The sequence below is a fragment of the Chelon labrosus genome (assembly GCF_963514085.1).
Source record: "Chelon labrosus genome assembly, chromosome: 22".
NCBI lineage: Eukaryota > Metazoa > Chordata > Actinopteri > Mugiliformes > Mugilidae > Chelon > Chelon labrosus.
Window position 1 is genome coordinate 22,412,051 of NC_140355.1, and position 14,048 is coordinate 22,426,098.

At 41.0% G+C, this 14,048-nt stretch overlaps 1 protein-coding gene across 1 annotated transcript; it reads left to right on the forward strand.

Moving 5' to 3' along the window:
• Nucleotides 1-9,291: 9,291 nt before the first annotated feature.
• On the forward strand, nt 9,292-13,536 carry LOC311508123 (uncharacterized protein). The gene is made up of 3 exons (XM_084572780.1): nt 9,292-9,372; nt 9,493-9,553; nt 11,414-13,536. The coding sequence occupies exons 2-3, from the start codon at nt 9,546-9,548 to the stop codon at nt 13,035-13,037; spliced, it is 1,632 nt and encodes a 543-aa protein (XP_084428906.1). The 5' UTR covers nt 9,292-9,372; nt 9,493-9,545; the 3' UTR covers nt 13,038-13,536.
• The last annotated feature ends 512 nt before the right edge of the window (nt 13,537-14,048 follow it).

The following is a 14,048-nucleotide window of genomic DNA, read 5'->3' on the forward strand; positions in this document are numbered from 1 at the left end:
TCAAAATGTCAGGAAAGTATCTGAGGTTGGGTCTGGGTGGCAACAAGTTCATTAGGGAAGTCCAGATATCCGTCTTCCCGTGCAACACAGGCCAGACAAGATATGTAATCCCTCCGGTGAATACTGGGTCTCAGCTTGTCTCCGCAGGGAGGTGTCCAGGAGGAATCCTACACGAGATGCCGGAATCACCTCCACTGGAGCCTTTCGACGTAAATGAGCAGGAACTAATTTTTTCCATACATCTGTTGCTCCATTCTACCATGACTTGTGAACAACGCCTTGAGAAACTCTTTCGCTTAAAGCAGAAACCCACCCCAAACTGTGAAAGAAGATATCAATCGTTTTCCAGCGGCGCACCAACCATGGCCTTTAGACTTGGAGGTGTAGACTCTCGTCCCTGTTGCTTTGCACACAGCTACAAACCGTTCCAGTGCAAATGTCTGACGACCCAACAGAACGACATCATCTGCAAAACCAGACACCCTCCTCACTCCTGCTCCTCCTTGAGATCCTGTAAATGAAGACCATAAACAGCAGTTATAGGCAGAAACTTGCTTGACTTAATGCTGAGGATATGGACACAGATCTTACTTTGGTTATACAAGGACTCGATGGCTTGTGGCAACTCCCCTCCCCCCACAGAATTCCCTGGAGAACCCGGTTGTAAGCCTTCTCCAACACCACAAATCACATTGTCAAATTCCCATGATCCACAAAGAAACTCTGTAAGGGGGAGGAGCTTGTCCATCATCCAACTCTGGTCAAAGATTCTTTCTGGTAATTCTTCTTCTGCTTTTCACTTGATGCAAGAACCCACCTCAAACTTTAAGAAAAGGTATCCACCGTTTTCCAGCGGAGCACCAACCATGGCCTTAAGACTTGGAGGAGCAGACTCGGTCCTGGTTGCTTCGCACTCAGCTTCAAACCATCCCAGTGGAAAGGTCTGTCCAAACAGAACCACATCGGATACAGCTCCTGGTTTGATTATACAAGGACAAACTCCTTCAGTACCCTCGACAGAAGCCCACAAAACACATATAGACACGACTGTCAAACCATTATCTCCTGAGAAACTCTGCGAGGGTAAAGAGCTTGTCCATTCTCATCAAACATAACATCTTAAAAGATCTCCAGGGCTTTTACAAAGATCAATGCAAACATAAATCAGACAAAACAATTAATGTCATCCTGATTGAAAATGAAAGCAGAGCCGCGAGGAGCTGAATTCACACAGGATGACTAAGCTGAACGAATGCGTCACGTCCTCTGTTTGTTTTAACAGGTGGAATGAGTCACCGGAGGAAGAGGAGGCACGGTGGACATGAAAGAGCCTCCACCACGGGACACGTCTTATCAGGCAGGTTAATGACTTTCTAGTGTCGGGATTTCCTCCGGCCTGACTCATCTTAATGTGACTACAGTTAATTAGACTGGACTGAATCTTGCCTTCAGGTTATTTGTGCTGTTTCAGGATATCATAACACTAACTGATGACACTAACGCATAAAAACAAGGTAGAAATGCAAATGCAATGTTCCAAAGAACTTAAAGTCTGCTGCTGCTGCCATCAGAGAGAAATAAATGACAGAATAAACATTCACTGCAAAACGCTTTGAGATAAATTCACCTTTAAACACGTTTGACTGATGGATCATTAAGTTCAACAACATTATTCTTGTTTGGTGAGAAAGAGGAGTAAGGATGTGTGTAACTCGCATAAAGGATTCAGGTCTTCAGGTTTGGTTTGACGTACTTTCAAATGAAGCAGCTTGTAAGCTAGAAGAACTAGAAGAAGAAGAATTAGGAGAAGAAGAACAAGAAGAATAGCAAGTAGCTCTTAGCTTTATTTCAAGGTTTTCAGGTTTGTAATGTCATGTTTTAAGAGTTAGAAGATGAACTATAAGAAGTAGAAATTAAAAGAAGAATTAGAAGAGGAATCAGGAGAACAACTACAAGAAAAGTTTGAAGAAGAAGAAAGAAAGAAAGAAAGAAGAACTAGGAGAATTAGAGGAAGAAGAAATAATAGATAGAAGAATGACAACTCGTAAAAGAATTAGAGGAAGTATTAGGAGAAGAAGAATGAGAAGAAGAGTTAGGTTGTCAGATTTAGTTTGACATATTTCCAAATGAAGTAGCCTGCAAATAATGTCATGTTTAAAGAGTTAGAAGATGAACCTGACCAATTAGAAACAGAAGAAGAAGAACTAGAGGAAGAAGAGCAAGTAGCACGTATTAAAAATTCATGTTTGTTATTTATTTATCCTTATTTCAAGGGGTTCAGATTTAGAAGAATTAGAAGAAGAAGAAGAGAAAGTAGAAGAAGGAGAACTAGAAGAAGATATTAAAAGAAGAATTAGAGGAGGAACCAGGAGAAGGTTTAGAAGAAAAGTTAGAAGAAGAAGAAGAAGAATTGGAGGAATAGCTAGGTTTATTCTGACATATGACAACGAAATAGTCATGTTTTAGGAGTTTTGAAGTAAAACCTCATGAATTAAAAATAGAAGAGGAAGAAATTAAAAGAAGAATTAGAAGAGGAATCAAGAGAACAATTCCAAGAAAAGTTTGAAGAAGAAGAAAGAAAGACGAAGAACTAGAAGAGTTATACAAAGGAAAAAAGGAAAACTAGTAAAAGAATTAGAAGAAGTTTTAGAAGAAGAAGAATGAGAAGAATGAGAAGAAGAGCTAGGTTGTCAGGTTTAGTTTGGCATATTTCCAAATGAAGTAGCCTGCAAATAATGTCATGTTTAAAGAGTTAGAAGTGGAACTAGAAGAATTTCAAGAAGAAGAAGAATTAAGAGAAGAATTAGAGGAGGAACCAGAAGAGGGTTTAGAAGAAAAGTTAGAAGAAGAAGAAGAAGAAGAAGAACTAAAAGAAGCTGAAGAAGAATCAGACATTTACAAACTATACACTTCTTTCCGGCTCCAGTGTTACTGATCTACTGTTGACAAAAGAAACACAACAAAACACAAACCACTGATTGTCTTCTACCACGTGCCAAATCACCGGACAAACGCACAACACAACACCAAGGCCTCACACCTCGGCAAGTGCCAAACAGCCGCGGCAGGTGACATGTCATTGTGGATAATAAAAAGGAGTTGATGTGGAAAAGGAGGAGGAGAACATTCCCGGAGCAGCTCGGAGAACAATGGAGTCGAAGGGAAGTGATAAGAGTCAGGACATCCTAACACTGCTGCATCTCGACCCCTCCACCCGCTGCTAACACGTCAGTCAGCTGCACACAAACACCAACCAGCAATGCAACCACACACTCAGGCAAAGAAAAGAAATCTGGATGGAGATGGTGGCGCTGAGCAAGTGAACGTAAAGTGAGTTGAATTGAGCTGGGTCTAGTAACATGAAGTGGACCCAGAGCAGAGGTAGGAGATGGATCTGTGTTCAACTAAAGTCAGATAAAGGTGAACAGTGATGTGAAGCTGGAGACGAATTTTGGGATAAATTTGAAGCTAGTGAAGGAAAGTGAAGTGGAGTGGGACTGAGGTTAAGTTAGGGAGGAGATGAAGCTGGGTTCAGTGAAGTGAAATCAAGTGGAGTTCATTCCTCCCAATTAAACTGTGCACCAGACGGTTTGATCTCTACCTTCTTCCTCTAGTTCTTCTAGTTCTTCTTCTTTCTTTCTTTGATCTGTTCTTGTAATTGTTCTCTGATTCCTATTCTAATTCTTCCTGTTGTTTCAGAACCCCTAACAGCTGTTTGTTGACTTGGGGAGATGACCCAGATTTTGGAACAAGATGGAAAGTCTCTCTCTCGTTAAGTTCTTCTTTATTTTAGAGACAAAGCTCAGGTAGGTGTTACCAGGTCTTGTTTTATTAGCCACTGACATACAAGACGGTATCGTCTGCACAAACACAAACACTACAGAAAAGTCACGAGCTGTGTTTCATGTAATAGTCAAGTTATTTATAAAGCACATTTAAAACGAAGAGCTCAATAGAGTGTCTTACAGTCACAGGAACAAGACGAACCTCACGACTTGGTTGATTGTTGTCCCTTAAAACCATCAAACTCATGGTAGTGTGCACCAGACAGTTCGATCTCTACCTTCATGTCGTTTCAGAACCATGAACAGCTGTTTGTTGACTTAGGGACATGATCCAGATTTTGGAATAAGCTGGAAAATCTCTCACACAAGTTAAACTCTAATTTATATCTTGATCTAGAGCTGAACCCCGACAACGTCCGTACATGTCGTGATTTTGCTGCTAAAGTTTAAATGAAGTGAAGCTGAAGTTCAGTTTGTAGATGGAGTAACGTGGAGTTAGTTTCAGAGAAGAGACATAAAGTGGTGATTTTGTCAGAATGAAACTCAAGCATATAAATCAAGTGTTTCCCTTTTTTGTTTTAATGCTTTATCAATCTTCATAAAATATCTCCCGGTGTTTCTGTGCATGAACTGACGCTTCGTATCTCAACAGCGAGTGAACCAGACGAGCTGGAAGTCTTTTCTTTGTGTCTGTAAACACAACATATGCCACAGAAACAGGAGGAAGCATCTGGCTTTCTGAAGACGCACACAGACCCGTGCACACACACACATTTAGCACACAAACACAAAGTGGTTTGAATCCCTGTTTTCATTCTGCTGGCAGCGGTCTCGGTCTGTGCTGATTAACACTGATGCTTCTGGTGTTCTGGAGCCAACAGGAACAACAGCTTTCATGACCCACTCACCTACTACGTGACATCACGACACATTCTGCTTCGTGTGTGAACGTGTTCGTGCATTTTTGAAATAATGAAGTTTCCAGCTGGAGAGCTGATTGTGTTTCCCTGAAGGAATGTTGTTTGTCAGCATGTTGACGTCCATTCTGGACCATCACCTGCTACCTCTGTCCTTAATCTGAGAACACTATCAAAGGTTATCAACGGCACTGTGCAGATGTCACATTAACACCAGGGCTCACTGATCAGGTCTATAGAGTCCAGGTTAAACAGGTCCGGCTGTGAACACTGATCTGGTCTCTAGAGTCCAGGTTAGAGTCCAGGTGTGAACACTGATCTGGTCTCTAGTATCCAGGTTAGAGTCCAGGTGTGAACACTGATCTGGTCTCTAGAGTCCAGGTTAAACAGGTCCAGGTGTGAACACTGATCTGGTCTCTAGAGTCCAGGTTAGAGTCCAGGTGTGAACACTGATCTGGTCTCTAGTATCCAGGTTAGAGTCAAGGTGTGAACACTGATCTGGTCTCTAGAGTCCAGGTTAAACAGGTCCAGGTGTGAACACTGATCTGGTCTCTAGTGTCCAGGTTAAACAGGTCCACGTGTGAACACTGATCTGGTCTCTAGAGTCCAGGTTAAACAGGTCCAGGTGTGAACACTGATCTGGTCTCTAGAGTCCAGGTTAAACAGGTCCAGGCGTGAACACTGATCTGGTCTCTAGTGTCCAGGTTAAACAGGTCCAGGTGTGAACACTGATCTGGCCTCTAGAGTCCAGGTTAAACAGGTCCAGGTGTGAACACTGATCTGGTCTCTAGAGTCCAGGTTAAACAGGTCCAGGTGTGAACACTGATCTGGTGTCAGTCCACATGTGGAGGTGGTCTGGGACACATGTGACCTCCTTCCTTTGGTAGTGTGAACACACAATGAGTCCTGGGTCACATTAAAGACCACCTACTCGGCTGTGTCGGCTGATCTGAGGAAGAGGAGTTTAACTCCTTCATTCAACCACTAGTAGAAATGATCACATGAATCAGTGATGTCTGTTCATTAGTAATGAGAGCCTTTTAAAAGAGTCTGGCGTTGGAGCTGAGAACCAAACTAAACTAGAAACTAATCTGAACTAGAATCAACTCTGGATCATGTCTCCAAGTCCACAACCAGCTGTTGATGGTTCTGATCCAGCGGTAGGTAGAGATCCATTAGAGACAGCAGCTGGTACAATATTCTACTGACCACATGATGGCGCTGCTGATTTACAGACACACAAACTGAGATCAGATCTCAAGTGCTGGCTGGGGACGCATGTGGAGACACATTTAGATTAAGACCAGGTAGATGGACACAGGGACTTAGAGAACGGATCAGGTTGGATGTTAATACCAGGTGTGAACTGGGGTCACAAATCTGGCATCACATTGTGAATCAAACAGCAAACCCTGTACAACCATCCGTCACGTGACGACAAATGTTTACAGTTAAACTCACGTTTTCTCCTAATTTGATGCAGAACAAACAAAGGACTAATGCTACATTAGTCATAGCACTACAAGGCATCCACTTTATCTTGGCATCACAGCTCTTCCTCCACCCTGTTTGTGTTTATCTGCAGTGGAATTTAAATGGGTGAGTCGTCCTCCCCCTCCTCTGATAGCGGTGGTCTGATTCAGCCCCATCAGTCAGTGCTGTAACCCTGTGACTAAAACCGAAACACTGAGGTTGTTGCAGTAATTGCAGTAGGTGTGGTCCAAATTTTATCAGCACGCTTCACTTTCTCTGCCGTAAACATTAAAAAGCAATCACACACAGACGAAGGCGAAACTTAACCTACATTCAGGAGGGTATTTTCAGACTCTTTATCAAGAAGCGAAAGAAGATGAATCGAGTTTGGGCGGGATCTAAGTTTAAAATTACTTCTGGGCCTAAAGTGTTTGTGTCCTTGTGAATAACAGATTCATCCAACTTAGAGGGAAGTTTAAGATTAAACTTTAATTGTGAGTGAGTTATTTTTCAGTTGTGCATTCAGACAAAAGGCTTTAGTCATTTATATGCAACAAACATGTGGAATTACAATCATCTGAACAGTGGTGGTTCCATCAGGGCCTGCAAAGTCTTCTCTGCTGGCCTAAACTTAATATTTTTCCCATTAATCTTACTAAATAATTTCTCAGTAGTTTATTCTTTTTGTGTTCTGTCTTGTCTGCACAAAAAGACAAGACAGAACACAGCTACACTGACAGAAGCAGCTGTGCTGCTTCTGTCAGTGTAGCTTAGCATTAGAGCTTTTATCCAATCATATTTCATCATCATGTTGCTGGGCCTTCACAGTTAAAACTGAAACACATTGTAATGACGCTGTTCCTTTAACCAATCACATTTCTAGTTGGTATTGTTAGTCCTTCTCTGTGGCCTACGGTAGCGTCAGCGTTTTACCGTCCTCTGATTGGACGCTCAGAGAGCCGGTCCGTTTAAGCTAAGCTAGCGGTTCGTGTTCATCTGTTGCTAGCTGCACAACGTTAACGTTTTGATAGCTATTTGTTGAAGCCACCATGGAGGAAGGAGGAGAGGCTATCCATTTGGTTGCAGATCTTCTTAAAAAGACATTTTCACGGCGGACTTTGAAGGAAAAGCTGGATATTGTGAGGAAAGGCCGCCCAACCCTGGAGCTAGCTAGCCTGACCCAGCCGGGGAAACTTTCAGGTCAGCAACTATGAGCGCTACCCTTGGTTGACAGGCTCTGAGGAAAACTCTAAATAGTTTCTAAAGTTCTAGTGAGTAAAATTAATTATATTTACATCTGTTATGAATTTTTTTGTCATTTTATTGGGTCAACATTGATGCTTCTGCTGGATTTGATGTATGTGGCACTGGTGGCTGCAGTAAATTGTTCTTAGTGAGTTTCTTTCTTTAGTAATGACATTCATCTCTCTATATGAGATGCCTGCCTACGATGAAACATCCTGTTTTATTTCGTATTCTTATGATGTTGATGGTTTCTACAGCAGTGGCATCATAATAGTTGTATTAAGACGTATTCTGAATACGCCTATCTGAATAGGACTAGGTGGAAAATGCACGGCCCCCCACTGGATCTGCATAAACTTGAACACTACAGAAAAGTAATGATCTGTGTTAGGATAGGATAGTTGATAGGAACAAGACGAACCTCACAACTTGGTCGGGTTGTTTCCTAATATGGACGATAATCTAAAGACACTTGGTCACGATGTCACCTACGGTATAAATAAACATGAAAATAACAGACACTCTACCATGTTCTACCAAGAATGTATTGTGATGTACTAAACATACACTGGCCAGTTCATTAGGTACACTATTGAACGTACCCTGGTCGACAGCTTCCTATATACATCATGGAAGCATAACTGATAAGATGGGTATGCACATGGCTCAATACATTGGTCGGGACACCAGGGGAGCAAAGTATCAGCTATTTGCAGATAAAGCAGTCACCCAAGACTGTAAGACCAGAAAGACCAACCTGTGCACCGCCTGGATTGACCACAAGAAAGCCTACAATGCCTCACACACAAAGCTTGAATAAAGAAGTCTCATCTAAGTACTTTAAACATTGCTGTTTTCCGCTACATGAAGTTATTGCCTTCTGATTTTTTACTGACACATATTTAAACAGTGGACAGTAGAGTGGATAATAGATTAGCATTTAGTTAAAACTGTGTATAAGTCCAAATATAAAGTAATACAGTAAACAATTCAAATTGCAAGCTTGTAATGTATTCCTTCCTCTCTGTCAGTCACATATACTAGTTGCATATGTTGCATTTGTGAAAGATTGTTGAATTACAATAATTATTAATAAACCACCAACTGTATCTAGTTCCTGCTGTTGACTTGTTAAATCTAGTTCTCCTTTTCTTAGTGCCTTATTTCTGATAAAAAAAAAACAACAACAACAACAACAACAAACATTTCACACTCGTGAGATGAGTTTGACTAGACACTAGAACGACTCCCATGGGACTGGAGGAATCTGACCTCTGCTGCTCTCAAACATCTGCAGAAACACCTGTATGATTTTTCGGTGTTAAAGTAAGTCTTTTATTTATTTATTTGTTTATTTTAAATCATATTAATCAACCCTGACCCTATCCACAAAAGTTTTAAAAAGGCAACTGGACTTGTAGAGTTCTTTGAGAACAGAAACTGGTGCAGCTTCTGGTTGTTAACACAACGAGCAAGTTTCATTAGGAGTTTCCTATTTAAACCTCAAACATCCCACCAGTCCCTTAGAACTGAAGAAGCTACTTGGTTGAAATGTCTTCTCAAAAAACTCTACAAGTCCAGTTGCCTTTTTAAACCTTTTTGCATTATACAATGACCTGGATGACTGAGAACCTTCACAGACAACCCTAACCCTAAACACAAGAAGAACTTCAACACAAGTTTTTTATTCAGATGCCGTGGATGCATGTATTTCTTTTTTAAGCTGTGCAGTCTAAGTGAGACTTTTATTCTCTGGTTAAATAATTGTATGCTGCTGTACTGTCAGCTGAACTTTGGAAGGGAGTGGGTGCTTCAGTGAAACCACATGACTTCCTCTCTGCTGCCTTTCAACGAGCCAGTGACGCAGATAAGAACAACTTCCCGTATGAACCATGAAATGGGAGAGAGTATAACTCTTAATACAGGACTAAATTCACTTTAAGATTAAAAAGGTAAGAGTTTTGTTGCACAACTAACCTCTAGTTTAGTCCGGCAACATGTGAACAGTATGTGATGTAAATCATTGATCAGTGTTGTATTTGACAGAAACTGTTTCTTTCTCTTGTCCACAGACCTGATTCACTCGCTCCTTCATCGCTGTGCAGACCTCACCCCAACAATCGCCATGGCAACGTGAGTAACATTAAAATGACGTATTAAAAAACATAAATCTATTACTCAGAAAAGTACATTTGAAGAGGTAAAAATGAGACACTAGACTTGGTCATGGTCAACCGAGCTGCTCTGCTAGCTAAGCTAATACTAATGCTAATGCTAACATCAAAGAAAGAAGAGTAGAAGTTACTTTATTTGAAAGTGTCTCCTTCATAGTTCAGGCCAGACCAGAAGCACTCAGTTAACTTTCATAATGTGCTTCACTCACCGCTGTCTGCCCTTTTGTTTGTCTTCTTCCTCTTCCTCTTTTTTCTGAAACTTCTTCTCATTTTGAATTGTTGTCTAATTTGAGGGTTGAGTGGTGTGTCGGTCTGGGGGCCTCTTAAGAATGTCTTTAGTGTCATTGAAAACTTCTGTAGTTTGATGGAGGGATGAGGTTCTGATGCTGGAATGATGCAGTGTTGTTTCATCTCATTTAAACAAAACTATTCTACTTTGGTCTCATCTGTCCACTAAACATTGTCCCAATAGTCTTCTGTCTTGTCCACATGATGTTTAGAAATGTTCTTCTTGGAGAGCAGTGTCTTTGTCCATCACACCATGGTTGTTCAGTGGATTCATCAACAGTAACATTAGCCAATGAGAGAGAGGCCTTTAGCTGCTTAGAAGCATACCTGTCAAGTTTTGGATTTAAAAATAAGGGAAATTTTCCGGCGCCTGCCGCAAGCAGTCCCACCACCCCAACCAAGCTCCAGTATCCCTTATATCAGGGGTGCCCACATTTTTCTGGCTTGCGAGCTACTTTTACAATGACCAAGTCAAAGTGATCTACCCATATATATATATATATATATATATACACATTTTTTTTTTTAATTGTCATATTAATAGTTGTTACAGTGTTAAAAGCTCTATCCATCTTTGTTTTTATTTTTATCAAGAAAAATTGGTGCACTGCACCTTTACAAAAATAGCGCTGTCTCTTTAAGAAAGACGGTAGTCTGGAGTTGTTGCGTGGCTGTGGATGTGTGCCTCTGAACTGAGGGCATGTTGCAACTATAAAGTAAAAATAAAGATGAAGCTTTGTCTTGCTGTTTGTTTTGGAGTTGCAATGGATGCATGTTTTAGACTAACATCAAAAAAAAAAAATTCAATGGCACGCGATCTACCCGCACTACCATCGCGATCTACAGTACCTGTAGTATGCTACTGCAGGTGGTAGTTATCGCGAGGCTAGTGACAGAGCTCAGATTGGGAATATTTTTATTTTATTTTTTTTTCTCCGCCCAGGCCCGGGGTATTATTATTTTTTAATAACGCATGTTAAAATACGGGAGATTTACGGGAAAATACTAATACGGGAGGACGGCGGGAAAGAAGGGTAAAATACGGGACTTTCCCGGCCAAAACGGGATACTTGACAGGTATGCTTAGAAGTTCCCCTGGGTTCCTTTGGGACCACTCAGACTATTATGGAGTGATCTTTGTTGGTGGAACAGTCCTGTGGAGGGGAACAGTCGTCTTCAATCTGTCTGGGTTCCAAACTCCTTTGAGATGGTTCTGGAACCTTTTCCAGCCTGATGAGCAACAACAACTCTTTTTCTGAGCTCCTCAGAAAGCTCCTTTGTTCGTTGCTTGATAGATTCCTTAATCCACCCATTAGTTAGTTATTTGAAAAGAGCAGGAATGGTTCTAGGGTCCACCGGATCAGGAGCTTCACCCTGAAATCTTCAGGTCTTCAGGAGTTTCAGGTCGTACTTTGAAGACAAATAAGACTTACTTTATACCTGCTGTGGCATTTTGTGAAGGAAAGTGCAGTTACCAATGAAAAATTATTTCCATTATAATGACTCTTAAAATGTGTTCTCTCCACTACAGGGATACTTACACATCGTCAAAATTTGGAGGTATCATCTCAAAATGTGACGAGATCAAAGAAGGATCTCCTTCCTGCTACAAGCTAACAACAAAGATAGAGACCATCGGGAATTTAAGAAGAGTGACCTTTGGTAGAAGAAATGTGGACATGCCCAAGAAAACCATCCTACTTGTCGGTGAAACAGGAACGGGAAAGTCTACTCTGGTCAACTTTCTGGTCAACTACAGCATGGGAGTGAAGTTTGAGGATGAAGTCTGGTTCCACATCCTAGAGGAGGAGAAAAAAAGGCAGTCAGAAAGTCAGACATCAGATGTGATCGTGTACGAGATCTTTGGTTTTGAGGGTAAAACTCTGCCCTACTCTCTGACCATCATTGATACTCCTGGATATGGAAGCACCAAAACTATAGAACATGATGTCGTTGTCAGTCAAAGATTATTTGACTGGTTTCGATCAGAGGATGGAGTTGATGAAGTGGATGTAGTGGGTCTGGTGATGAAGGCCACCGAGAATCGACTCAGTGACCGACTGTCATACGTCTTTAATTCAGTGATGTCTCTGTTTGGAAAAGACCTGGATAAAAACATCGTAGCTCTCATGACACACTCGGACGGAATAACACCTTCAGATGCCCTTGAAGCTCTTAAAGACGCAAAGATTAAATGTGCCAAAAACGAGGAGGAACAGCCCATTCACTTCCTGTTTAACAACCGCCAGCATCTAGACCGATCACAGCATAGGCAAAAACTAGAAGAGGCACATCAAACATCGATAAGTGGAATGCAGGGACTCATTGCTTTCATGGAAAAGACTGCTCCTCAGAAACTGAAGGAAACTGCGGATGTTCTGAATGAACGCATCACACTGACGGCCTGCATCCAAAACCTGCAAGACAGAATTCTCATGTCTGTACTAAAGCAGAGAGAGCTCAAACAGACTGAAGAAGCTCTGAAGAAACACGAACAAGAAATGAAGATGAATAAAGAGTTCACCATAGAAGTTGACGAGGCCTACAAAGACAAAGAAGCTACTGATGGTAGGATGTGGGGACTGGTGTTCTTTGAAGGAGTTGTCCGTTGCAAACATTGTAAGGAAAACTGTCACTATCCCGGATGCACGGTGGCCTGGAAACCTGAACATTGTGAGGTGATGAAGAAAGGCCGCTGTACGGTTTGTAGCAGGAAGTGTCTCGCGTCGGCTCACGTGAAAGACAAATGGATGTATGTGGAAAAGACGCGGAAGGTTAAGAAAACACTGACAGATGTGAAAAGGATGTATGATAAAAATAAAGCAGAAGCTGCAAAGAAAATCAGCCTTTTGGAAAGTCTTCAACAAGAAATAGAAAACCTTGAAAAAGACAAAGAAGCGTGGCTGGAGGAGGCCTACCAGCACGTTGAAAGACTGCAGCTGATCGCCCTGAATGTTGATTCAGTGTCAACTCATGTCCACTTGGACTTCCTCATTGAAAGGTTGAAAAAGAAAGGAGACACAGGGAAAGTCCAAAAGTTGAAAGAAATGGCACAAAGGGTCAACAAAGAATTCCAGAGTGGGATCCAGTACGCTGCAAGACTGTGGAAAAAATCGAGAAAAAATGAGGATGAAATGATGGACACCGCAGTCTAGACTAGGACAAATCTACAGAGATAATTCAGTTTATTATATTATTACACCAGTTTGAACCTACGGACAACATTAACATTGGGTCTAGTGTGTTGGTTCAGACTAAAGGTTAAATGCGTTAACCCTCAATGAACATAATCATCTTGCATGTTTTTGTAAATATCTTCAAAGTTTTGTTTCACGAATCATTTGAAATGATCAGGTTGATGTTTCTGTCTTCATTGAATGAAAATCATGTGTAATGTTTCCATGAGTTTAACAATAATATTCCAGATCGATATTTTGTTGTTCCGATTAATTCAGCTTCCAACATTTTGTAAATAACTTGTGCACTCTTGATTATCTTTCATCAAGTTGATCAGTTTCAGTTATTGACTCAATGAGAATGAAAGCTGAAGAAACCATTGTTTCATGATTGTCAAGTCAGCCTGTCTGTGATTTAAAAGCTTATTCTCCAGATTTCTGTCAAGTTCTGTCTAAATAAATAAATAGTTTGCGAACATATGCTAGCTCTGATATTTTCTTGCTTTCAAGTTGTATTTTGAGTTGTTCCTAAAGTGTTTTGTATGTGTCTGTGTCAGGCTGCATCCTGCTGGGGATGGCTGCTACCATCAAGGAATGTAGACAAAGAGAAGTATCATCCACACCAATGAATGCCAGGTCCAGAAGTTTCCCAGCAAAACACTGAATTGTCACAAGATGGTCAATGTTATTTACTTCTCCAGTCAGTGATCATAATGTTGTGGCTGACAGATGTATAACAGTAATTGTACAATAGTATTATAGACTATTCAGACCTGCTCACAGAGTCTGCAGTGGCATTGTCAGAATTGCCCACCAGCTAACAGAACAGTAAAAAACTTTTTGTACCTCTTTTTATACTTTATTTAATGTGTTCCCTTTGTTTAATGAGTTTTCTCAAACATGTTTATTACTAGAGACATCTGTTATCCTTATTTGTCTGGTCCTTCAGACCTCATGAAAGCCATAAACATGAGTTATTTACAAACACCT